Source organism: Fundulus heteroclitus, chromosome 7 (assembly GCF_011125445.2).
Source record: "Fundulus heteroclitus isolate FHET01 chromosome 7, MU-UCD_Fhet_4.1, whole genome shotgun sequence".
In the NCBI taxonomy this organism is placed as follows: Eukaryota; Metazoa; Chordata; class Actinopteri; order Cyprinodontiformes; family Fundulidae; genus Fundulus; species Fundulus heteroclitus.
The window spans coordinates 43,117,240-43,144,234 of record NC_046367.1 but is presented as its reverse complement, the minus strand read 5'-3'; the positions used below and the strand labels follow the sequence as shown (position 1 = coordinate 43,144,234).

The window sequence follows — 26,995 nt, the reverse complement described above, 5'->3', positions numbered from 1 at the left end:
ACCATTAAGTTTAAGTTTACTACAGATGGGGCTGATCTGATCAAATATCCATGTGTCGAACTGCATAACAATACTGGATCAGTTATGAGGCCAAAGCCATCTGTCCAAGTATCAACCCTGACAGCTACATGTTGATCTCATTGTATATAAACCAATGTTTCAAACATAAAAAGAAGCATTTTTTTTTAGATTTGCAGATTGCTTAAAGTTTGAAGCTGTAGGCGGAGCCTGTTAATGAGGCTGGCCACCATTGGACGCCTCCCACTACTGAGCAACATCATCATCCTTAGATATTTTGGTGACAGAAAGGAGAAAATAAGATGTGTTTTGTTTCGCAGCGTTACATTGATGATGACCAAGGAGAGAAGTTGAAGCGCCAACAGGGAAGGAAACAGGAAGCTGCTTTGTTATGTTTTTATTTCTACGTGCCTCTGCAGACCAATTGGTCAACATTTACAGCCCAAAAAGCTAAAGAGTTGAGAGCAGAAACCTTTTTTCAACTTTGGTCCATTGTGGCCATTCGCCTCTCTTAATCTCAGCAGATTTAGCAGCTCTGCAGCATAAAGTTAATCTGGGTATTTAAGAACTACTTTGAGGCTTTTCATGCATTATTACGAATACAATTAAAAGTATCTCCACAAAATGCAGAACCAGGACAAACATTTAATTATAGTGGATTTAATTAGAAAATGTCTTCAGTCCATCCATCCAGCTGTCGGGGCGCAGGGCAACAGAACCACATCATCTACAAAAGCAAAGATCAGACCCTGAGGTTCCCAAACCAGACACCCTCCTCTCTAAGACTACGCCTTGGTATCCTGTCCATAAACACCACAAACAGCATCAAAACAAGGGGCAGCCCTGGTGGAGTCTAACACGCTCTAGCATGAGGCTCGACTTTGTGCAGAGAATGCAGATCTTGCTCTGGGCATGCAAAGCTCCAAGGTACCCCCTCATACTCCCACAGCACCAACCACCAAATATCTCACTAAACATCTGTAGACTGGAGAAGCGTACTTTCACGATACCCTCTGCAGTTCCACGAGGGTAAAGATCCACAGCAAAAAGGAAGCTAAAAGTAAGTGAAATTGTCTTGAAATCAGTGTATTTTTACTTGATTTGAGGAGCTAAATAAGACTATCTGCCAATGAAATAAGATGTTTGCACTTAAAATAGGAACGACTCATCTCCATCATCTTTTTTCAAGTGCAGGATATATACACTATCTTATTTTAGAAGTAAAAATACTCATTCCATTGGCAAATAGGGTCATTCAGCTGCTCAATTCAAGGAAAAATAAACTAATTTCAAGAAATGTTTACTTACTTTTAGTAACGTCGGAATGTCATCACGGTAAAAGCATGTAAAATATTCTTGAAATTAGTGTATTTTTCCTTGATTTGAGCAAGTAGCTATATAGTTAGTAAGACTATTTGCAAATGGGACAATATTTTTGCACTTAAAATAAGAACAATTTATCTCCATCATCTTATTTCAAGTGCGGGATATCTAATTATCTTATTTTAGGGGTATAAATACTCATTCCACTGGCAAATAATCTTATCTAACTGCTCAAATAAAGGACAAATATAATAATCTCAAGAAAATCTTCCTCTCATTTAGTACCATTTATAGTAATGCTCTCCTACACTCCAAAGTAAGCTTTCCCAGTTAATGACAGATACATGAATTCAGATCTCGGGTCAGATCAGAACGCACTGGACTGCAGCACGTCTGGAGTCCTCTCATTCGAAAGACTTGGTCAGAAGTCTGAGTTTCTTGTTCCGATAACCACAAAATTTAATTCATGTTTGGATTATGCCAGACACCAGAGTAGAGTCCTGCATCAAGCCTACAGCATGACCTGCTTCTGCAGGGAGCCGGGCTGCAGTATAAACAGTGGAGAGTCAGAGGGTAAATTATAGTCTGCACGGGCCGAGAATACCCACTCCAAACGCCCAGATGAAACCACCAACCAGGGAGAGTGCAGGAGATCTTCGTCTCATCAGCTGAAAAGCTCCAGCCCTGGAAAACTACCTGCCATCCAAGCCTGCATCCAGGAATCCGAGGAGGAAACAACAGGCCGCCGCTGCTAAATGCAGACTGTGGATTGGCCGCGGGGCCAAAGTTTGCAGCCACAGGCATTTTCACACAAATACAGTCTATTGTGCGTACATGCAGGAAAAACAACACACAACCAGTTCTCACAGTGATGTATTTTAACGTGCGTTTCCTGTTTGCCTGATTGCAGCCAGATGGTCGGTGTGAGTCTGCGCCCGTTGGTGCCGAGACCTGAGAAAACCTGCTGGGTTTCAGTAGATGAGTCCGAAAAGCTAATCTTTGCATCGCTTCTCCGCCCAGAACCAGCAAGCTTAAGTTCAGCTTAATGTGACGCAACTTTAAAATGTATTCAGTGTAAAAAAACAAAAACATCTTCTAATGTTGCTTACAGTGAAGTTAAAGGTAACGATCCAGATTTGAAGCAGAACAGAGTTGATGATGGATTTAATGGAGGCTGGAGCTGAAATAAATAAATATATAAATAAATAGCATTAAAGGGATAAGAGGGATACAGGCATGAGAAATTATTATTAAAACCTTTTAATGACTAATAAATTATTATATGTTGTAATTACTAAACAAGATGTCTTCAGAAAGGTTTAAACGGTCAGTGTGAATAAAACAGTAAACCTCTCATTTATATAATTTTTACATTTTCAGGAAGTATTTGCTGATTCAGGGCTTCAGTTTGCTTTTTGACACACTCCATCCATCCATCCATCCATCTTCTTTCGCTTATACGTGGTCGGGTCGCGGGGGTAGCAGCTCAATTTAGGAAATTAAATTTTAAATATTTACATTTTAGATTATAATAAAAACAATCTTTTTTAATAAGATCTATAAATCAAAGATGGCGACTCAAGTCGCACCAAAGTTGCTAACATCAAAGACTTGAGACTCGACTTGGACTCGTGGTCTGAGACTCGAGGCTTTTTAGTAGTTTTTATCTGATGAAATGAAGAAGTCGGTCTGTGAGCTCCTGACTGCGGCTCCTGCAGGTTTTACTGTTAAAGGATGAGTTTGCATCATCAGTCAGTGACGATGGTGGATTATTATGGGATGCTAATGGCTAACAATCTGTTGATGTTAGCTGCAGCGTCATGATAACAATCACCTAAACGTCTCTCCAACTGAAAACTGGATAAAATTATTTCAGATCATTTCAGAACAAAATTAATTTCATTTACCTCCAACTTTCCCTCGCTGCTAAGCTAACCGCTAACTCACGAGGTCACTGAAAATATCCAAATAAAAGCACTTCCTCCTTTGCTCATTCAGAGGTTTAGCATCCATTTACTCACTACACCCTGATGCATCATGTTTCACTTTGTACCTTAAATTTGGACCTTTTTACTGTTTAGAATTGAGCACAAATGTTATAAATGTGGATTTGGAAAATGATTTCTCAATGTAAAACCTTTTCCAACCTTTTCAAATTTCATCATGGTTTTAATCTCTATCATCTTTCTTAGAGCATAAATGCTTATATTTCTAGTAGGGTTTTAGAAATATAAGCATTTGATTCGATTTTTTTTCTTCATATAATACAAGGATAACAGTTGAGAAATACTGAGATAGGATGAGGTTGAAAGCGAATTATTAAATGTACAAATTTAGGCCTGAGGACTAAAAGTCCAGGTCTGGATTCCTGACCTACTGCGATGCAGAGTTAGAGGTGACCTAGACCATCTAGATTTGATGAGAAAATCTTTGGACTTTCCTCTCTAAGACTTTGGACCTGAAAGACGTGAGTCTGGTCTTGGATTTGCAAATAATGACGTGAACATGTCTGCCTATAAATACAAACAAGATCAACAAAAGTGTCAAATATACAACAACAAAAACCCCATTAAAACCTAAAAGCAGGATTAAAAACTTATCATGTAGGGAAACAGAGTGGAAAAGCGCTTTAAAACCAGAGAACCCGGTGTGGATCTGAGGGAGATGGAAGAATCCAGCTCACAGCAGCATCCAGATGCTGCATAAAGTTAAACGACATGTTCCCCAGAAGCAATTTAATGTAAGAAAATAACTGCTGCATCAACAGCAACCACCCCTTTCTGGCCATTAGAGGGATGATTTCATGATGTTCTACTTAAGAAAACATGGATTTTATTTGTTGGTTAACCTTTCGTCGATAGCTGTGGAGCTGGCTGTGCTCCGTCAGAAGGTGCTGAAGTTTGAGGAGCTGAAGCTGTAAAAACCCTGCAGTTTTACACCAAGGCCAAAACCAACAACTCACAAAGTTACATTAAACAAGTCATTCACTAGACTTAACTTGCTTTAGCTCCTACTTTTCAGTCATAAAGCTCCTAAAGGGCTCTTTAAAAGTTCTTGTGTGGGACTCAGCGTTCTCCGCTGTGTGATTTTACTGCAGAAATCAGGTCAGACTTCACATGCGGGTGCAAAAACCAGGAAGAAACTTGCTGGTCTGAAGCCAAACGTCTGGTTGTACCTGACGTCAAACCCACAACGACGCGTTCCCGCTCACTGAGGGATCCGCTTGTTGTGGAGAAGTGAAGTTCTGCCGCAGATGCTCAGAGTTTCTGTACTCCAGGCACATCCCTCGCTTGGAGTCATGCCACCGTCTTAAGCCGAGTCAGCTGAGCATCATGTTGGATTTGTTCTCATGTCAGAGACTAAATAAAGACTCTTAATGTCTCGGGGGTTGGACCCGAGTGGATGCAGCGAAGGGCAAACCGGGGGGTATTTGTTTTTTTTTACTATCTCCTCTGAGGGAAACAGACTGGAACTAAAGCACTGCTGTTCCTCGGTTAATCGCACATCTGATTTAGGCCAAGGATCAGGGTACGGATAGAGGACCGGTGTAGCTGACAGAGGATTTAGCTCCATGTCTGCAGAACCAAACGCAGAGACGAGTGTAGAAAATGATCTGTGGGTGCAGCTCGTCGCTTCAGAGGCTGGGAGAGGATGAGCTGTGAGTCCTGAATGAAGACAGAATGATACCGCGGCTGCTTGATATCAGGAGAACATGAATCACAGACCATGACGGATGATTCTTTCAGACAGGAAGCGACAAACGCACCGCTGCGCTGGAAAACCCATCGTTTTCATTCGCCTGCAGCTCGCAGTGAAAATAAAAGCCTCTGCAGAAGAAAAGCTGGACAGATGATCTCATCTTTGACAGCAGATTTTTGAGAAAATCGAAGGTATTAAATGTTCTTTGTGGAAAACAACGATTTCCTCTGCAGAGGAGAATACCCTGGAACCACTAGTGGGATGTGGAGACATTTCAGGGAGAATGATTAAACCGGACTCAGACGGGTCTGCATTAAGAACCGTCACTCCTCAAACAGCTGATGGACCTACAGGAAGCAGGGATTACGTTGGGAAGTCTTTCTTCACGATGCAGAGTTACATTCACAAAACTTTACTGTGCAGAGAATAAGTCTGATGTGGACCTGTTGAACAGAGGAGGAGTCAGACTCTCTGGGCTGGACCTAGACAGTGGGAACGTGGGTCAGACGAATCAGTGATCCAGATGAGACGGGGCAACGGGGGTAGGAGGTTGCATCATGGTATGGGTTTTGGATCCCAATCATCCAAAAGACTGAATGGATGCAACGTGTGGAAGGTCAACACATGATCTAACTGACGACAACACATCAGGCTGTCCTTAATGTTCCCACCTGATAATGAGTCCAGGCGAGGGAAACATTGAGGAACAGCAGCTCAGGATGAAGGAAACATGGGTTTACAGCACCAGACGCCATTACTGCAACATTTCTCTGGGATTCTGCAGCTGCAGGATGGTTAAATATTCTGCAGCCGTAATTCCAGGTATTTAGAGTAAGAATGAGGGCATTATACGAGGGATGCAGCTTTTTATGTATTCACTGCGAGCTGAAATGCTCCCTGCTATCTGTAGTGGATCAACTGGAGCCGGACCGGTCAACCTTTACCTCCAAAGACTCGTTTTTTTAACCACAAAACTAAACTTATCTGGAGGCACAAACCCTGTCAACGTTTTTAGAAAGTACTATTCTAGTTCTATTTTGTTTAGCTTTTAACACAATAAAATAGCATCAAACTCATATAATGTGAAAATAACATTGGATAGAATCATTTTTTGCATATTTGTAGAAAATAACAGTTTGCAGCCCAAAAACAAAACAGTAACAACTACAGAAGTTTTATTGTACTCGTAAAGTGTTTCTGTTGTGGAGGTTCTTTGCATGATATTGCGTCATCGCCTTTCTTATGACTTTATGTACATAAACACATTTCAGGATCCCCTGGGGGGGGGGGTTTCAGGGCTGAAGCTGCCAGATGACGGGACAGCTGTGAGTCTTCAGCTGAACCACATCAGTGAAACACGGTGGTTCTCTGACAAATTAGAGAGGGGGGGTCCTGCCTCTGGTGACGGGGATAAACACAGAGCCCGTCGGGGGAATGGCCCTGAGCTAAATATACTGCTCTGCAGCTTCACACGCTGCCCGCCGGGCCCAGCCCAACCCGCTGTAGTGGTTCAGATTACCCCACTGGGTGTGGGACAATGGGCGGGTCCCAATCCTGCAGACGAGCCACAACAACCTGGAAAACGATTCACTATTCTGCTCCTAGAAAGCATGAAAAGAATATTTATTACCGTCCTGTGGTCGTGTGGAAACAGCACCTCTCTCAGACAGCAGAGGGCCCGGAAACTGACGGAGGAGCCATCGGACCCAATGACTGGCATCTCATGAGCAGCTGGATCCGGTTAGTTCATCAGAACTGAATTTCATGTAACTGGACTGATTCTGAATCATTTTCACAGAAGTGGATTCTGTATTGAATCCACTGGACTCTGTATCAGATGTGTCCTGCATTGTTTACATCTCAATTGCTGTACTGTGAAATCACTGGGCACTTTATCCTGGAACTATCCTGCAAAGTTACTTTTTTATCCTGCAAAGTTACTTTATTATCCTGCAAAGTTACTTTATTCTGAAATCCACTGCAATTCACTGAAATTTTTAAGCTGTATGCAAACGAAATTTCGTTCTGTACGCACCCTGTGCATACAAAAGGACAATAAAGTTTGTCTAAGTCTCTGTCTAAGTGTCTAAGTCTAAGTATTTAGCTGCTTCTCAGTAGTTTAGGATGTCATCAAAACGCTCCTTTGTTTAGTTATCTTCATAAATTAGTTCCACACAGAAATATTTATTTCAGGTGTTTATCAGATGGAATGATTCTGAGTCACAACGAATAAAGACACACAATTCTGTTTCTCTGAAAATGTGAATATCCCATTAGAGCTGAAAAAAGGGGATTGTAATAGAGAAATGCTCCGTTGATGCTGACTGGACCTTTGTCCAGCGGACAGTCGCTGACTCCGTCCACCAGGGGGCTACAACCCACACACATCACAGCTTAACAAGCTGGTGGTTCACGGAGGGCTGGATCCAAGAATACTGATGGAAAGTTGAGTGGAAGGAAGAAATGTTGCTAAACATGTGCACAAGCAGCAGGGATAACCTCAGCCTGGAACAGATTGTGAATCACCCCCCGCAAGAAAATCCAAGCTTCTTCATTATTCAAGGTTCAATAGCTATGATATGACCCAAACCAAACAGAGACTCTATGGGCTGTTTAGAGGAAGATGGGAGACACCAAAACCAGCGATAAGAGATTGCCCTGAACTCCATGCAGCGCTGCATTGATGCAGGAATTCATGCAAAAGAAGCTCTTTTACAACTGAATGTTGGGTTTGGATTATTTAAAACAACTAACATTTGTATAACAGTACCATAATGCAAGAAAACACAAGGCCATGAAAGTCAAACTGTTTCCTTTCCTCGTCGTCTCAAATGTCTATCCTCTTGGATTAGACTCTTTTCTTGGTATCTTTGAAGAAAGGGACCATTCTGCTCAACTCTGGCGTAGCAGAACCTCCCAGAACAACACAGAGCCCGCATCTGGTATTTTCAGATCACTCAATATTTTCAGATTCCTTTTAGAAAATGTTACAGGGGAAAAGTAGCAGCATTTGGTTCCCTGACCAGTCTGTTGTTGATGGTATAATGGACCGGTAAACAGGAGCCAGGACTTTTTCTGGCCGTCAGGTCCAATAGTGCTTTCTAGTGGAAAGACGAGATAACTGCATGTATGGAAGGAGAGGCTGCTGAGAACCTCTGCAGCTTTTCCAGAGCTCATTTCTCCAGGACCAGACTCTTTGTAGGGAGTTTCATCAGATTTAAATGCAGCGTGTGTGATGCATGCAGAGACACCATTACCTGGAACAGGGGTTTGATCGAGGCACACAGATGTTTCATGCAGGTAAAAGCCCAGCTTATACACATATTGTTTTCTGCGGAAGACATTTATTGCAGAATAATGTACACACTGATACTGCAAATCGTTACATTGTGCAGTTCTAGTGGATATCAGAGTTAAAAGTATCTCAGAAGGCGTTACATTTTCATAGGTTTGACCTGTTATTGCTGGCTCTGTAGAACCTTGTTGCTGTTTTACATTAATGAAACCATCTGTTTTCAAGATTTTACAGTGATTGCACCTTATTTCCTGGTTTATTGGACCTTTGCCACCTTACAACTGCAATGTTTTTTTAAGTTTAAAGGGTCAAAATATGCGCAAAGTACACCCCCAATAACATTAGGTTCTATGTTGCTTTAGCAGGTCAAGGCTTTACCCAGTGGTAGCCCATCAGCGTACTTTAGTAAATAATAAAACCTTTCACATAAACTGTCTTCTTCCTTTTATAGCTTTTCCACTGGTTGCAGCTTCCAGACGTGTGTTTGACAAATTACATTTCAGGCATTACTTATTGCCAGGATCAAAGAAATCTTTAGAACTGGGGTGATGTGCTCTACTTTCTTAGCCTTAGTGAAGACGTAGGCAGCAGCGTTCTGGATCAGCTGCAGTTGACTGATCCAACTGATCGAAAATAAGCAACTGTTGCTTCAACGGTGGCGCCACCAAAGCCTTCCAGCAGGCACACACAGCATAGTCACACCCTTTGATTGGATAGTAAGAGCGTGGACTAGCCATAGCTCCAGGCTGCAGCTGTTTTTTAAGCCACAATGACTGCAGTAGGAGAGCAAATGGATTTATTTCCAGATTTATTGTGAATGACATTTACAGAACAGACTTTTTAAGCTCAGCTGGACATCATTGGGAAAGATTGGGACTCTAATGAGCTGGGTCCAAGTTTTAAGCATCCAAATCAATTTCAGGTGAAGTTGAAGAATTTGAAGTTATTGGTCCATTGTTCCCTCGGCTCTGCACAATGCAACAGAACCAGTGGTAGATAAACACTATCATAGCATGATGCTACCACCAGGTACAGTCTTATAATGACTGAATGCCTCATCTTCATCCCACAGAACGTACTTTGTGTCATTTTGCCCAAGCAGCTTAATCTTGGTCCACCCATTTCTTCTCTGGAAGACGTTTGGCTTGTCCACGGCAGCAGCTGCAGACTTTAGATCAACAGCTAAAGGTGTTGGTTTTACAGCAGGAGCTTCTTTCTTATGCAGCTCCATGCTGACGGTGTACTGCTTCACTGTGGACAGAGACCCCCGTGTTCAGGCAGTCTCCAGCTGAAGGCAGTCTCGAGTATTCATGGGTTGTTCTTGAACATCTTAACCAATCTCTGACAGGAACGGTTTGAGTTGGATGTTCGAAACTTGGAGTCAGAAGGATGTTTGGACAGGACAACGATCCCAAACACACATCCAAACTGGTTTTGGATATACACAGGCCAACAGCTTCTCCAGTTGGCTTCCCTCAACTACTCTAACAATTACGGACAATGCTGGTTTGGTGGCAGAAAACCAACAAGTTTGCAGAAACTCTTCCAATTCTACCAAGAAGAATGGTCCAATATCTAACCGGAATGACGGCAACACAAACAGCTGAAGTGGTTCCTTCAGATTTACACTGAATCAAAGTGAACGATGGTGACGGGCTCTGGCAGAGACAGACGCTCCAGTTTTTTGCTTCTAGGCGTTTCAGGCTCGATAAAAAGCCTCATGGCAGACAACATGTGCACACTACTGCCACCTGGTGGTAGCGTAGTGTTACTTCAAGTGACCGGGAGGAAAGAAACTATACAATTTATGCCATCACATCAACAATCTACAATGTCACACACTTTGAACGGAAACAGTTTGTTTAAAAAGTGCTACGGAAATAAAGCGGAGCCAGATGGCTCCCTGCCTGTTTATTTGTCCTCCGTGCCTCCTGAGGGAAAGTTTGACAGCAACAAAACCCAAAAGAAACAAAATCTGCACACATGGGGGAAAAGACTCCGGGTGCCAGTTAGCAGTGTCAGCAGGACAAAGTCAAAAGCTTTAAAAACAGGAGTTCTGTGGAACCAGAACATTACGCGTTAAATGCAGATATTAGATTACTGCTGACTAATTTAAACCCACAGCTGCTGCTCTGTGAAGCTCCTCTTCTTCTCCCTCTGCAGCTTTCACACACTCTGAGACATAAACGCAGTGGTTTAGAGGGAGGGGACGCTCAGTGTCCCTCCCACCGTCAGGGGTCGGGTCTCACGGCGTACCAAGAATCCCTCCGGACCACTCGGACAGAGGAGTGGTCGTTCCTGTGAGAAAAAGTACTAAACCTAAACCACCTCTGACATCTCAGCGGTTCTCACCCCGACGGTCCCGCTGATACGGACCGGGCAGCTCGCTGCGTTATGTAACCAGCAAGATCTGAGGGGCGTCTTCGCCTCCATCTGTCCCAGTTAACAACATGGAGGACAGACGCTTTTACGCACATTTCCCCACATTCAGGGCTTCCGACGCATCGTCACGTAAAACTTCCTGACTCAGCTTCCCAGAGTCCTTCCTGTTCCTCTAACAACACGAAACACTGAAGTTCAGCTTGGAGTTATGGCAGATGTTTCCACAGCTGGAGGGAGGGAGGGAGGAAGAAAAGGAAGAAAGACACAAGGAAGGAAGGATATAAGGAAGGTAAGACACAGAGAAGGAAACAAGGACACAAGAAGAGGAGAGAAGACACAGGGAAGGGTTAAAGGAAGAAAGAAAGCAAACAAAAAAGCAAAAGGGAGGAAGGAAGGGAGAACACGAGGGTGGAGCGAAGGACACCAATAAGGAAAAAAAGGACACAAGAAAAGGAGAAAGGATGGATGGAAGGAAGAAGGATACAAGTAAAGAAGGGAGAATGCAAAGGAGGAGGAGGGGGCATAAGAGAAAAACAAGGACATGAGAAAGGAAGAAGGGAGGATACAAAGGAGGAAATGATGACAAAAGGAGAGAGGAGACTAGGAAGGAAGGAAAGATACAAGGACAACACAAAGGGAGAGGGAACATAAGGAAAGAAGGACAAAATAAGGAAGGAGGGAAGGAAGGAAGAAAGGGATGGGAGGATGGAAAAGGTGAGGGGAAGAAAGATGGAATGAAGGACACAAGAAAGGAATTGAAGTAGGACATAAGTAAAAATGGAAGGAAACTGAGATAATAGTGACAACAGTCTGGAAGTAAGAATGTATTTCCTCATTTTCTTTGTCCAGAACCTGGAAAAGACAGACGTTAAATTTCACACTTCTTCCCAGACGGTTCAGGAACCATTCACATCTGCTCGAACATTCACATTTATTTCCTTCACAAGTGTAGATAGGAAGAAACACCGCCTGACCGCCGTGTCCAAATGTTCTTCTCACCATGACTTTTAGAACCTTCCTGCAGTCCTTAATTTAAACGGGCCTACGTTCTGTCCCCGGTCGGACTTTGCCTGGAAGCCGGGATGCTGCTGTGATCTGCAGCAGGATCCCCCCGGCTGATGCCTGCGAACGCAGAACAACACTGGAGTAAACCCTGTGGTTCTGAACGCAGCGCTAATTGGACCACATCTCCTCCATCTCTGCCCTGCAGTTAGTCATTACTCAGCAATGTGCCGGCCCCGCACCCCCTCTGCCCAGATGACGTATGTGTGTTGGTGGTTTATGGTTTTCACTGATGCATTCATTAGGTCTGGATCTGCAGGAAGGGGGGGGGAGGGATGGGGGAGGTGACCTCACAGCTCTCCACCTCTCTCTAAACCCCCAAAATAAAACTTGTTCCTGGCAGAAGTGCATCGACATGAGGGAACGTCTGAGGAATGCTCCGCGGCACACTGCGGGGGCTGGTGGTTCTGATCAATACTTTGTGCCTTTCAAGGTGTCTCTCTGGGCTTTGGCAACTTTTTAACTTGTTTTACGTCACGACTATGACAGCACGCTGCAGAATCTGCTTTATGATGAGGGAAAAAGTACGACTGATCGTTATCAGAATCGTCTACCAGACTCCTCTATGTATCAGAAACTTCTTTACCGAGGCGTGTCGAACTCTGGTTCCACCTTTGAGTTTAGTGGACTTGGTTATTTCATCAGCAATTTATGGGTCAGTCCAGCTGGTCAGAACGTAAAAGAATCCGACCTTTTTTCCTGTCAGTGAACGCACCGTATCTCTAATGTCCACAGTAACGCTAACACCACCAGTCATGCTAACGGCTAATATCAGATGCTGCAGACACAAATCCATTTTTCTTTATTTTGTTATAAAATCCTGGTTCGGTGCAGAGCTGAGTAACGATGGCCGCCTGCTCTGCTCCAAAAAATAAATAAAAAAAGGATAGTAACAGATATTAACTTGGAAGCGGCAGTCATCTGTCTTCCAGAGAATTGCTGCAAAGTTAAAGACTCAACCCTTGCAGCAATCCCTCCTACTTGATGAACATGTTGCAACAGTGGACAGTCACTGCAAGCTGTTCGGTTGGAGTTTAGTTACTGGACTTTGAATCTGTCTGATTTGAAACCCCTTGAGACGATATTTGCTATGAGGTGTCGATGATTAGATAAACTTAAACTGGAAAAACTAGAATATTTTGTGACAGGTGTGAAGAGAAAGCAGGGATGTGACCTGGGACATCCGTTTGATTATTACTGTCCATATTCTACTGATTATTAATGTGGAAAGCAGAAAACATTCAATAATTCATGGTTCTTAAAGAAAAACTGACATCAGTTTTTACAAAATGCTTATATTGGTGCAGTCCTGCTAAGAATGAGAGAAAAAAGTTTTTTGAAACCAGTCTAAAGAGGACGACAATCTCTGCTTGGAAGGACAATATAAAGAAATCAGGGAACTCTGAACTCTAAACTTCAGCCATCATTGGGTGAGAGGCGGGGTCCACCCTGGACAAATCACTAGTCCGTCACAGGACAGAAAATCATGCAGATAACAGCAATTTAGAAAGGTCAATTAATTTAAAAGTCATGTTGTCAGACTGGAAGGCCAGAGTACCTACATATACAGGGAGAACATGCTAACTCCATGCAGAAAGAATCCAGGGCTGGGATTTGAACCTAAGACCTTCTTGCTGCAAGGCGACACATTAATTTTAGTCATCCAGATCCTTAAAGCAGTTTACAGTTGGGAAGTTGTTGCCTCTAAAGTCCTTTTGGACGTGCAGCTTCTCGACCAATCGGTAAAAGTTATCCATGAGATGAAGAGGATGATAAAAATTCCCACCATTCCTGCGAGAAATACCGCTGGGATCATGCCGACCTGGGGAAAAACTGTGCAAGCAACATTTGTGGTCCATGTAAGAAAACAATGTGAACATATTTAATTTTCCTTTCAATCAGCTGAATCCTGATCTTCTGATATTAAAGCCGTTTTCTCTCCAGATGCAGCTCGTCCATCTCCCTGGAATTTGGTGGATTTAGAAGAGAAAAGCACTCCTGTTCCTTGCCAACATTTTTTTGCTCCAGTAAGGTGATGTATGGCCGGGGTAATCAGTCTGCACCTGAATGCAACACTAAATCACCTCTGGTCTCTGGCACTGAGGCCAGGAATTTGCCAAACAAGGAGCGGAGGTTTGGAGCGTTAGCCTGCTGCTGGGAATCATGGGAAGCGTGCAGGGACCCACGCGCGCTCTGACACAAAACATCACCCGCTTCCTGTTGGATGCTGGGAAGTGACGGACACTGTACGCTTAGTCACCTACATTACGCATTACGCAGACCAGACAGAGGAATTTCCCTGCAGTTCTCACCATTCAAGCTATATGCAACACATGTGTGTGTCTGACCCGTTCAGGTTCTGTCTGACCCGTTCAGTTAAAACACCAAAGAGCACTGAACGTTGAAGCAGTGATAAAACTTCCCCTAACTCATTTTAATCCAATTACTTTCTTTCATTCTAGGTTTTCAGCATCAAAAGTGCTCGGTTAGAACTGGGCAGCCGTTTCCTGCTTTGGTTTAAGGACTAAAAGGTCATGATGAAGCAACACTTGAGTTGTTGTGCTTTTATTAAAGTTTTGACACAAAAACTCAGTCATGCTCAGGTAAAGCTAACCTGGCTTTGGTCAGGCACTAAAGCTACTTCATCAGGGTTAGGCATGAGTTAACGTGTTGGTTTAGGGACTAAAAAGTACAAAACTTAACACAAGTTTAGTATTTTCTCCTGTTTACAGAAACATATTTCAGTTATAGTCATATAAAAGACATGGACTCTCAGACTTCATTTCAGGGTATCTGTTTTCATATTAGACAAAGGGTCTCAGTTCCCTAACAAACCACCCTCCTTTTAAAGGGAAGAGAACTCATTTGACTCAATTGACTCAAAGGCTTGCTCATGGGCAGGTGTGGACAATTCCTTTGTTGTATCATTACCAATTAAGCTGATAAAAGGCCTGGAGTTAATTGAGTTTCGGTGATTGCATTTGGACAACATGTGGAGGTCCTCAAAGTCTGCATCCAGGTAAAACAAGCCATCCTTAAACAGCAAAAATAGCTAACATCAGAGAAACTGGTACAATACAGTGTGGTTCATCCTGAGAAGGAAACTCAGCAATTAGACATAGACGTCACCAACAGTGGTGGGTGATTGCAGAGTGGTTTTAATGGTGAAGGGAAACCCCTTCTCAACAGCCGACCAAGTGAACAACCCTCTCCAGGAGATGAGCACGTCAATATCTAAGTCTATCATAAAGAGAAAACTACAAAAAAGGAAGTACAGATCCTTAAGAATGGAAAGGCTGGGTTGGAGCTAAAGATATTTTGAAAAAGCAGCGAAGTTCTGGATGAGCATTCCTCGGACAGAAGAAACCAAGGTCAGCGTCTAGCAGAACGGTGGCGAGAGATAAGAAGGTGCAGAGCAGCTGATTTGAAGCATACCATAAGGTCTGTAAAACACGGCGGAGGCAGCGTGATGGTTTGGTGGTCCAAGGCTGCCACTGGGACACTTTATTGACGATGTGACAGAGGACAGAAGCGGCCGAATGAATCCTGAGGTGTTCAGAGACGTCCTGTCCGCTCAGATCCAGCTAAAAGCAGCCAGTTGATCAGGCGGTGTGTCACAACACGGATGCACAACGACCCAGAACCTGCAGCCAAAGCAACCCGGGAATTTATCAAAGCAAAGAAGTGAAAAACTCTTGAGTGGCCAAGTCAGTAGCCTGGTCTTAGCACAACTGAGCGTACATTTCAAATTCATTTCAAATTCAGAACAAACAAACAGCAACTGGTAGCTGCTGCAGTGAAGCCCCAGCAGAGCGTTAAAAAGGTGGAAACCCAACGTCTGGTCACGTCCATGGCTTCATGGCTTCAGGCAGTCAATGCCAGCAAAGAGTTTTCAGTAGACATGAACGTTATAACTACAGGTATTTAATGTAACCTGTTAAGTCCCTGAAATGGTATGTGTTTAAAATGCTTTAGTTCCCACATTTTTCTGCAATCTTTTTGTTAAATCTATTAAACTTAAGTGAAACGTCTGCATCTGACTCATTTCATTTAAACAAGTTTTTTCTGTCCAAATATTTATGGCCCTGACAATTAGACGCATCCTTGGTTCAGTCTAAGCACTAAAGCAACTGGGTTTGTTTTAGCCTCTAGATTTTAGATTGGGGTAAGAGTAAACAATGACTTCCTGGTCATGTTCACATGCTAAAAATACCCTGTTCTGATTGGTCAACGGCCATAGAAGCGTTCTGGTATTGTCACACAATGGGGAAATTCAACGTGAGAGTGGCAAAAAAAAAAAAAAATAGACACCAGACTAACACACAACATTAAAACCCTGAATGTATAAATGGGTATAGATGAGTAATCTGTTTCCTCATCAGCCAGATTTAACCTCAGTTTACAGGCTGCTGTACAGCCAGCAAATGTCCTAAAATCCACTGATGCACAAAATACAACAGATGTTCTACACCTCAGCTCATCAGCGTTTATGATGATGATCAGCACCTTTAATGCAGAAACCAATGCGTCCTGGGAGACAGGCGAGTTGTAGAGAACTGTAACACCGGGCGTCTGAGTGCCCGGCTTCTAAACCTCCAGCCTGCGCACATCTCAAACAGATGTCTTCATGCAGAAAACATCTAGTGCAAAAGCATCTGTGAGGATAACAACATGTTCCTGATTAATTATGGCAGCTTTTATTGAAAGAAAACCCAGACATTTTCTCTGTGAGAGCAGTAAAGTGCAGGGGATATTTGCTTTGGTTTGTCAAGCACCCAAAACCGTTTAAACACACAACATGTGAGGACGCGAGCGAGCAACTCTCATCCAAGCCCAACACAGCTTCTTAAACCGATACCAAAAAAGGCAAAGCAGCCAGTCGTTCCCCTGCCCTGCAGCTTCTTCTCACTGCAGCCATGTTCCACTTCTTTCAGACTGGCTTACACCAAATGATGCTTTTTATGTTAGGACTTATGCGATTCATTTTTTAACAACAGCAAAGAGACATTATTATGGTTAAATTAAGCAGCTCACCATGTGTCATAATTTACCTACAGATTGAGAAAAGAGTAAAACAGGTTCAGACATTTGAAACGCGCAACTCACCAGCTCGTAGTTTGTTGCTGGAACACACGAAGAAGACACCTGTGAACGAAGAGAAACCTCGTCAGAAATGATGCGATCAAATCTTAAACTGCTGATAATACCTGAGAGATACGAACAATCTAAATGAGAAACAGTTAAACCAAGTTTTTATTTATTTTTTTCAGAACTCGGAAACGCTGTTGCATATCGGCACCGACATTTAGAGGCACAGCTAGGAGCACCCCCTCCAGCTAGGCGCACCCCCTGCAGCAAGGTGCACACCCTACAGCGAGAAGCGCCCCCTGCAGCAAGAAGCGCCCCCTGCAGCTAGGAGCGCCCCATGCAGCTAGGAGCTCCCCCTGCAGCGAGAGGTGCCCCCTGCAGCTAGGCACGGCCCCTGCTACGAGAAGCGCCCCCTACAGCAAGAAGCGCCCCGTACAGCAAGAAGCGCCCCCTGCAGCTAGACGTGCACCCTGCTACTAGGCGCGCCCCCTCCGGCTAGGTGCTCCCCCTACAACAAGAATTGCCCCCTACAGCAAGAATCGCCCCCTGCAGCTAGGTACGCCCCCTGCAGCTAGGCGCGCCCCGTGCTGCAAGAAGCGCCCCCTGCAGCTAGGAGCGCCCCATGCAGCTAGATGCGCCGCCTGCTACTAGGCGCGCCCCCTTCAGCTAGGTGCGCCCCCTGCAGCAAGAATCGCCCCCTACAGCGAAACGCACACCCTGCAGCTAGGCACGCCCCATGCAGCTAGACATGTCGCTTGCACCGAGAAGCACCTCCTGCAGCTAGTTATGCCCCAAAGCTGCAGTGACGTGCGCCCCCTGCAGCTCGGCGCTGCGCTGGAGCATCACCTTCCAACGCATCAGACACTACAGCCTGAACAGCTTCGTGTGCGGCTAATTAGGAGGTCACAGAGTCTCTTAAAGATACCTTTGCCATTATCATCACAACTCAGAGATGCCATATACACCACACAAGTGCTGAACCACGGAAGAACTAACCCAAGTGCTTCTAAAATATCTCAACAATAACGGACAACATTATTGACCTCACGCTATGCTCATTTTTTTCATTCATATATCCCTTTACTACAGACAACCAGGCAGCCAAAGTCCTTTACAATGAAATCATAAAATCATTCAAAAACAGATTAAAAAAAAGAAAACAGTTAAAAGAATAAATTATCTCCTTGTCTGGCGGTACTCAGGCACCGTGTAACGACAACTGAACTTTCACCTCCAGAACGTTAAATATGAAAAAGAAAACCAGGCAGGCAGAGCCTGTCCTCCATCATGGTGCCCTAAACCTCTAATATTTTCGCTCCTTTTCTTGTATGTTTGAAAACTGAAACATTTTCCATCATTCTGTTCGTACCAGTTTCCTTTGGCTTTATAGAGCATAGACTCTATGTTCCAGAGCTTGTGAGAAAAGACAATAAGCACCGTGATAAAGGACCATTTCACCTGTTTTTAGGTGCCCAGACCAACTTAGATCAACTCTACGGAATACTCTACCTCCCTTAGTTTGGTCCAGTGAGGGAATGTATTATTTTACATTTAAAACTGAGTCTTTAAATCATATTTTGTTAAACTCCTTTGTTAGACACCTTTATTCTGTTTTTGTAAGCTTGTAATATTTTTATGGTATTTCTTAACCAGACCCAGTTTACGGATCAAACATCTAATTTAAACCCCTGATGAAACGTGTTCATTTTTATAATTCAAAATGTAAAATCAGTACTCAGTCACTCAAAAGCCGAGATACTGATGAGTAACATGTGACTGAAGATGTGATGCCCATTAAATAAAGATACGCTAACCTCAGCATCAGTAAAAGGCAAACAATAGCCAGTAAAAAAATAAATAAAATCAATATTTCTGTTAGCAAACAATCATTTTCAGGGAGTTCAGACATCTTAATTTATGTCTATTTAACGCTTTGTGTCCTTTAATTCACTCTCAACACATTTTTTCTATGTTGGCTGATTTTCCTGCTTATATTCTCTTAAAGTTTTACACCTTCTCTGTTCAGCTATTGCGGGTTACGTCAAAAGGTTCTGGATGGACTTTATGAGATGTGAAGCAGAAGAACCAGCGATGCCCGACCCGGTGCGGGTGCGGCCCGGATCATTCAGTGAGCTCAGTCTCAGGGCCGCTGCAGACTGATAAACAGGAAGAGTTTAACGCTAATGGCATTTTCTAGGAGATTGATCCTAGAAAAAGATGGCTACTTGATGAGGATGACTGCAAACAGGATGTCAGCGCTGATGTCTCCTTCCTGTGAACGCCTGCGTTCTCTTTAACCGTCACTCCTCCGACGCTGATCATTGGGAAAAAATCCTTCCAAACTTAATTTGCAGCGGTTAGTGGTTTTATGTGCGAGGCGGACAGCTTGGTGATTCCAGGGAGCTCCTCTGACTCCTTCAGCCCTCTGATCCCTGTTTTATTAGTGCACTCTGACTTTTTAGCTCAGGGAGATTAGGACCTGCAGTTATCACAAGCGTCGGCCACTAGAAGCACGTTTCATCTGGGCTGCTGGCCTTATCTGCGACTAATTATGTCATTGCATGAACACAAGGCTTGGGATAAGGACACGTCTGCTTTATGTTACTGCAGCACATTCCTCGTCTGTGCACCAAACACCGGCCTCTCCGGTGTGTCTTTACGTCCGCGGTTGGAAAAGCTTCGTAGCAAACAGACAGAAAGGTGTTCACCAGGTGTGAAAGTGCTGCTCCTTCTGATGCCAGAAGGTAACGTTAAAGTCATGGAGTGTCGTTTGGTGAGAAGAATCCAGGAAACTATTTTGTTCCTAGTGTCTTTGTTATCTATTTATTTTTAAAGCTGCAAAGCTAGAAGGTGTTTAATCTCCGCTGGTTTTATTATCCTACAAACATCCTGATTCATCCTCTCAGGTCTTCCTTCCCAGCTTTCCAAGTTCCTGAATCTGTCTTTGAACTTCGGCTGCTTTGAAACTCACTTTCAAACAAATCTGTTTAAGCGATGAACCGCTGTTGGGTCAGAAAACCTGATGATGGTGGCGCTGACGATACGGCTATTTAGATTCATCACACAGAGTGAAATATTCCAAGCCTTTGTTTAACGATTCTGGCAACAGAAGATGAAATGAAATATTAATAAGATCAATAAAACAATAATTTAAATAAATGTCAGGCTTCTGTAAAGTATTGGGTCTGGGCTCCAGCATGAATTCCTGCGTCAATGCGTCGTATCCATGTTTGGTTCTGCTGAGGGTTTCTGGAAGTCCAGGCTGCTTTGACAGCTGCCTTGATGTCATCTGCATGGTTGGTTCTGGTGAGTCTCTGAACCATAATCCATAGATTCTCTAGAGGGTTCTGGTCAGGCCCGTTTCCACCATGGTCGTTGGACCAGCTTTTGGTACCTTTGGCAGTGTGGGTTGGTACCAGGTCCTGTTGGAAAAAAAACACCAGCCTCTTCATGAAGCTTGTCAGCAGAAGGAAGCATAAGGAGCTCCAAATTGTCCTGGTAAAGACAGTGGTGCTGACTTTGGACGTGATAAAAACCCAGTGGACCAGAACCAGCAGATGAAGTCATCACTGACTGTGGAAACATCTGGACTTCAAGCAACATGGAATATGGGCCACTCTGGGACCCTGATTTACAAATGAAATGCAGAATTTATTTCATTTGAAAAGAGGACTTTGGACTACTGAGCAACAGTTCGGTTCTGTTCTCCTCAGGTGAGGCGCTTGCACACATGTACAGGATCCGTCTCTGTGTGGTGGTTCTTGATGCGCTGATCCAGCCTCAGTCTGAATGAATTTTGCCTCAAAATTGTCTCAACGCTGCAGTTATGCAACTTCTTATACAGCATTTTTTCCTTCCACTCAACTTTCTATGAATTTGCTATAACCTTTTCACAATATTCTAATTTTTCTTAGGCAGAATTTTGGTCTTTAATTTTCTGTAAGCCATGATTATCAAATTTACATAAGGATTGAAATATTGAACCAGATGTTTAATACCTGTGAAGAGTTTCACTTTCTGCTAATAAGTGATTAAAAAAATGACACCTCTTGACATTCTAATTACTTAACCCTTAACTTACAACTAAACTGAGATGTGAGCAAAAAATTCAAGCTCCAATCAAAGTTTCTGATTCTTGTCCCCAAACTACAGACCAACAAACGTACGCTGCTTTCTGACGTTAAAACTGACATCTCTTAAAACCTTCTATGAATACCAGGAGGAAACTTTAGGGAGCATCTGAAGTGTCCTCCGGCACATCTGTCCAACATCAAAACAAGACGCCAGCAAGATGTCCGTCGAAATCTTTTCAAAGACCTTCAGCGGGCCCGGACATCTCTGGATCAGCACTTTAAAAGATTTCTGAGACGTCTGGCGGCTTGGAAGGAGAAGAGCGCGAGGAAACAAGCAGCAGGTGATTCTAAAGCAGCTGTAAAAGGACGACTGGACCACTTCCACGGGGACTGATTAAATCCACCAAGCTAAACATGTGTGAGTCACTTTGGGCCACTGAACCCTCTCCGTGTCTTTTATAGCTGCTGCCCCATCTGGATTACAGGAATGTTCACTCTAAACAGGAAATGACCCTAATCACATTAGATGTTTTAGTCTGTTTCTGCTGTAGGAGCAGCTGCCATAAAAAGAGGCACCGGCCTAATTCGAGGCAGGCTCCAACAGGGCGGCTGCTGGGGCTTCGGTAGGATCCCAACGTGAAACCGTGTCAGACGTGCAAAAGCATCTCCACCGACGTAAAGCTCTTAACACGACGAAATGTTAGGAGTAAAACCTGCAGCATTCTTTCCCACAGGTCCTCTTATCACCCGCCTGCATGAATGATGGCATCCATGAGGAATGTGTCTCTGCAGCCGAGGGTTTCCTGAGAGCCGATGACAGCACACCGTGTTTATGTCCATCTAAAACCCTCCCAGCTACAAGACATTCACAAACAACTTCATCCTTATCTCAGCTGGAGCCCTAATCCCTCTGGTGCACCGACTCTTCAGGTCTGCTCAGTGTTCTGATGTTTGCACTGCGTGCCGCTGACAGCCGATCCACCTGCAGCAAAGCGAAGCGCTCTGCGCGCCACATCACCCAAGCCCAGATACCCAGGAAAGATCTGGAACCGCTAGCTGCACGCCTGCTCATGACAACAGGGCGCAGAGAGGACACAAAGCAGATGCACAAGAGAACCAAATATTATTTGGACAAAGCAAACTTTGAAATCTGGGAAATCAACATGAAACAAACCATAAATCCAGCAGGGGCGGAAAGAAAGACCGGGAGGAAATTACAGAGAACCTGGAGCTGAACCGTGAAGGCCAAAGCGCGTTAGCCAGGTCATCTGAGGAAAACATGCTGGTAAACTGTTATTGAAACTGGAAATAATCTTCATTTATGTTATACTGTTCTGCTCTTCACATGCACCCAATCACAGCTCAGCACGCCGAGTCCTTTGCTCCGTTCAGGAAACCTCTCAGGACAGGAAGTGGACGCCTTCAGGCTGTCTGTGTTTCCCCTGACAGAACCAAGCAGGCTGAACTCAAACCCAGTCCAGGCAGGTTATTCAAATGTTAGCTGGCTTGGTAGCCGAACCGGTCGGCGCAGATATGACAGACGGTGTGTGTGAGCTGGACGGGTCACGCTGAAAAGCCCCGAAACAGAACAACCTGGCCTTAGAGCTCCAACACTAAAACCCCCAGCTGAGCAAACATCACAAAGGTCTCACAGCGTTTCAGATGAAGAACATCGTGCTTGTAACAACTAAAAATATCCAGATTTATTACATTCGTATGTATTACGCATGTATGTATATAAAACCTATCATTTTGTTATTTATAAGGTGGTTTACAAACCAAGAGGCCACCAAACATCAATGAAACAACATTAGTTTAAGTTTGTGGTCCAACTATTTTTAATATTTGCTTATAGTTTGTTTAGATTTTTCTACATTTTATTCCAACTTGCTTTCATTCTGTTTTTATTTTCCTATGTTTTAATCATGTAAAGCACTTAGCGTTGTCTTTGTACTAAAATGTGCTATACAAATACATTTGCCTTGACTTGCCAAAGCAAAGTACAGGTGAATAACAATTAAAATAGAAATTAAAAATAACTATAATGATAAAAAGCAATAAGGTTGAGTGCATTAGCAAGAAACGGCCTAGAAGAAACAGGAACTGGCCTCATGGGTCGCACACTCTGAGCTTAAAAGCCTGTTTAAACAGATTAGTGTTTAGAAAAAATTCTTTTAAATCATTTAAAGTTCTTGCAAAGCTCCCAGAAAGAGGAAGAGCCTAGGAGACTCTTAAAAACTAAATCACAGATCACCTCAAGGTTCTAGACAGACAAACAGCCACAATAGTCTAGTGGTCCAACAGAACCGCTGCATCCTGTCAGCAGGTCAGATTTACCAAAATAAAATACCCTTATTTCATGATAAAAATGTTGTTTTATCATGAACTGATAAACTTCTATATTTTCTCATTTTTAATTATTTACTCAAATCTGAATTTGCACCTCATCTGCTCCATTAGAATATAAATTATAAAAAACGTGTTAAGAAAAATAACAATAAGAGTTTATCATAAATGTTTATCACTAGGTTGGTTTATTATTTATGAGTTATTAGCTTGTATTACTGTGGCACTTTTGTAAATATGTAAACCATGACCATGCTAAATAGAATAGTTTTAGGGAATTATACTTTTATTTGATTTTTATGAAATTATTACTTTGTTCGTCGTATTTGATTTTGCATTAAAAACTCAAAAAGGTTTCTGATATTATACATATATTGATGCCTCTTTGATTCCCTGTATCGGGTCAAGGCTGAGACCATTTTAACTGGTTGAAGCTGTCAGATGACACACGAGACCCCAGAGAGAGGTGAGAACAGAGGAAGGATGAGTCCCAAGCCCAGGAGGAGGAAAGCAAAGTGCTAAAAAGCCTCCAGCTAATCTAATCTAAGAGATCCGCTGGTAGACGGAGCCAAACAGATTTAGATTAAAGCATGTGATTTACCCGTGACCAACTCATGGCTCTGAGGACGTGAGTCAGTCTGCAAATCAGTGGCTTCAAAGGTGAACATCTGATCATTAGGTTAATGTGAAGCCATTAAATGTAATGTGGAAAAGGCCTTAATGCCAAATTCTACCAAAGTAGGTTAAGAGATCTTGTTATAACCTTACGGTTCACGTTTGATAGAAATGATGCAGATTCATGTAATAATAATAATAAGTTGGAAGAGTTGGAGGACAGCACCTGAAGCACCTTGTTCTCTGGTTCCTGGCATAACAAGAAAGCCTAAAATGGTTTAACCCTGTTGCTTTTTCCATGTTTTCAAGATTAAATTCATAATTTATTAATGTCTATATCCCTGATGGGACTTTTGAAAAAACTTTTAAAAGAGTATTTAACATTTAAAAATAAAACCTTAATTAGAAATTGGAAACATTTTTTTTTTATTTCCCAACCTGTAGTTAATTAGTCCCACATAAAAGATACACTGTTGCCAGTATCACAACAAAATTGCGTCTGTTCACTGATCAAGAAATAAAATAAGCAAAAGATAAAATAAAGTAGGTAAATCAGTCCTATATTAAACAACAATAGAATTTAAATAACAAAGCAGTTTGGGAACCATTGAACAGTTAGCATCTATGTGGAAAAGGGAGTAATAAACAAGTTTTAGGTGCAAAAAGTGAACTGCAGAGAAAGTTATGAACATTAACAAATGTAAATGGGGTAAAAACAAGCCAGATAATCTGTATATGAGTAAATAATGAAATACGTGTAGCAGAGACAACATTGTTAAGAGTAAAATGTAAGCAATAAACAATGGATAGAAATGAAGTATTGCATACATGTCCCAATCATAACTCAGACATTGGACCCAGCTGGGTTTCTGCATCGTTTCAAGTTGGTGACCATTTACCGTGTTGTCCCATTTCAAGATTATATGTACAAAACAATATAGCATAACCTATATTTTAGACCTTATAACACCCACACAAAACTTAAAAGCAGTACCCAGATGAGTTTTGTCGCTACATGCATGCTCGGTGAGGGAGATTGCTGCAAAGTCAACGACACAAAGCCGTTTACTGTCTACTGTGGCTCTGTGCTCATCTAGGAGTGAATGCTGCAGGTCAATGACTCGATGCAACCTGCTGGGTTTCCTAAGAGACTTTTAACCAGCCTGTCGGGATGAGTTAATGAGTTGACTTTTCAAAGAGCCTTGAGATGACGTTTTGTACATTGATGCAATATAAATAAACTGATTAGATTTTTTTGGATTGATTTGTGAACCTTCCTCAGTTGCGGGGTTCCATTGATAATGACCTGGAGCCAATATGTAACACTGGAAGGACTTGTAATTTGCACTCAGACCACTTTCTTTTAGTTACCATTTTTGTAATATTTCACTGTATAGCTAGAAAACATATGCAAAAATATATTATTTTAGCTATGTTGCTGCAGGTTTATAGTTTTTGTACAAGTTCTCTCAGTAAAGGTTATCCTATCGTCTTGATGCTGACGATTCTGAATAAATAATAATTATCCCATCAGATGTCATAAATTTTATTAATCTTTAAATTTTATGCATAGTTTTTGTAAATCACACAAATGATAACATATTAATTATAAAACATGTCTAAATTGGTCCAAACTTGTTTTAATCTGAGTAAATCTGTCCATAAAACATCCATTGAGCAAACAACAAGCTGGTGTCATTCAAAACTTTACATTTCCTAAACCCTACATTGAAACACCATGATTAATATTTTAAAATGCCATAACTGGTACCATACCATAACATATGATGTGACTTATATTAACATTTAACTGGTAACAGCATGAAGGAAAACAATTTAACTTCAGTTACAAAATACATGTACAGTAATTTAGAGAGAATGAGCTTTTTAGCTTTATGTTCCAAGCATCACTAAAATGAGACAATGTTAGGCTCTTTATTCCTTAATTCATTCATTTTATTAGCATTCAGTAAAGTTCAGACTCCAAAGGGAGTCATTTTTTGTTGAAAGCGGTTTGTTGTCAGATGAAAACCTAAACAGAGCCTTTGTCCCGGCGCTGCGGTGCAGCGGGAGGCGGCACGCATGTTGATGCGTATCGGCTGTATTCAAATGAGTGTAATATAATAAAGGATAATTGTGTTGCTACATTCCATACATGCTTGTGTTAACAACGTTAAACAGGGGCTCATTTCCTGCAGACAAATGTCCACGTCAGGCGTCTTCGGCCTGAAGGACAGCGCTCACATGCATCAAGCTTCCTGTTAGCGGCTAACACAGTCCAGATACAGCCAGCTAATGGGATTTATGTCATTCTCCAGGTCTAAATATGTTTACAACCCCCCCCCGCTAATGACCTTCTTTGTTCCAGAAACCTGTAATGCATCAATGATAAACTGAGTCATTAGTAAGTTTGATGCTGGAGAGTTTTTTTTTCTTTGAGCTGGGAAACGGTTAGCGTCCAGGTTAGCTAGTTTCCACTGTGGAAAGTAGAAGAAGAGTGCTGCCAGGAGGTAAAGAAAAAAAACCTTCCTGGATCTCAGCTCCTGCAACATAAACACGTTGCTGCCCTGAGAGCTTTCATGTTTATCCAGATCTTTGCATGTGGAACAACCCAGCAGTACAGTTCAGTGTGTAAATTTAATTTGTGAAGTGTAACTGGTAACAGAGGGCTCTTCTCGGCCCGTCATGGCGCGCCGTGCCAGACTGCGGGTCTGTACCATTTCTTGGGATATTATCAAAGCACAAAGGAATGATGAGAGAACACGTCCATGACCTACCGGGCCATCTCTATTTTCCACGAACAATCCCTTCTTTATTATTTTTGAAATTGACAAATCAAGTTATACATGTAACTCTCAGGGATCCAGATTACATTTCCCCATTTATCTGTTTCTGCCTCTTTAAACAAGCGTTTTTCTCTCAACTTTATCTGTCTGTGGGAAAGTTATGGCCTCTCCATTTCCCTAAAGGGAAACTTTTGGATAGCCTCAGATTTATTGAGCATAATGGAGCGGAGGGCATGAAAGCGGCTGTGTCCAAACACTGTTCCCTGTGTCTGTGGGAGTGATTTATGTTTCGCACCATAAGGAGCTCT

At 42.6% G+C, this 26,995-nt stretch overlaps 1 protein-coding gene across 12 annotated transcripts in view; it reads right to left on the bottom strand.

The window, feature by feature from the left end:
- Positions 1-26,995, bottom strand: part of tns1b (tensin 1b) — a 192,158-nt gene that overhangs the window by 64,710 nt on the left and 100,453 nt on the right. For all 12 annotated transcript variants that reach the window (XM_036139696.1, XM_036139691.1, XM_036139694.1 and 9 more), the window contains one exon: positions 16,886-16,924. In XM_036139696.1, coding sequence (XP_035995589.1) covers positions 16,886-16,924 — 39 coding nt within the window. The remainder of the gene's footprint in view (positions 1-16,885; positions 16,925-26,995) is intronic.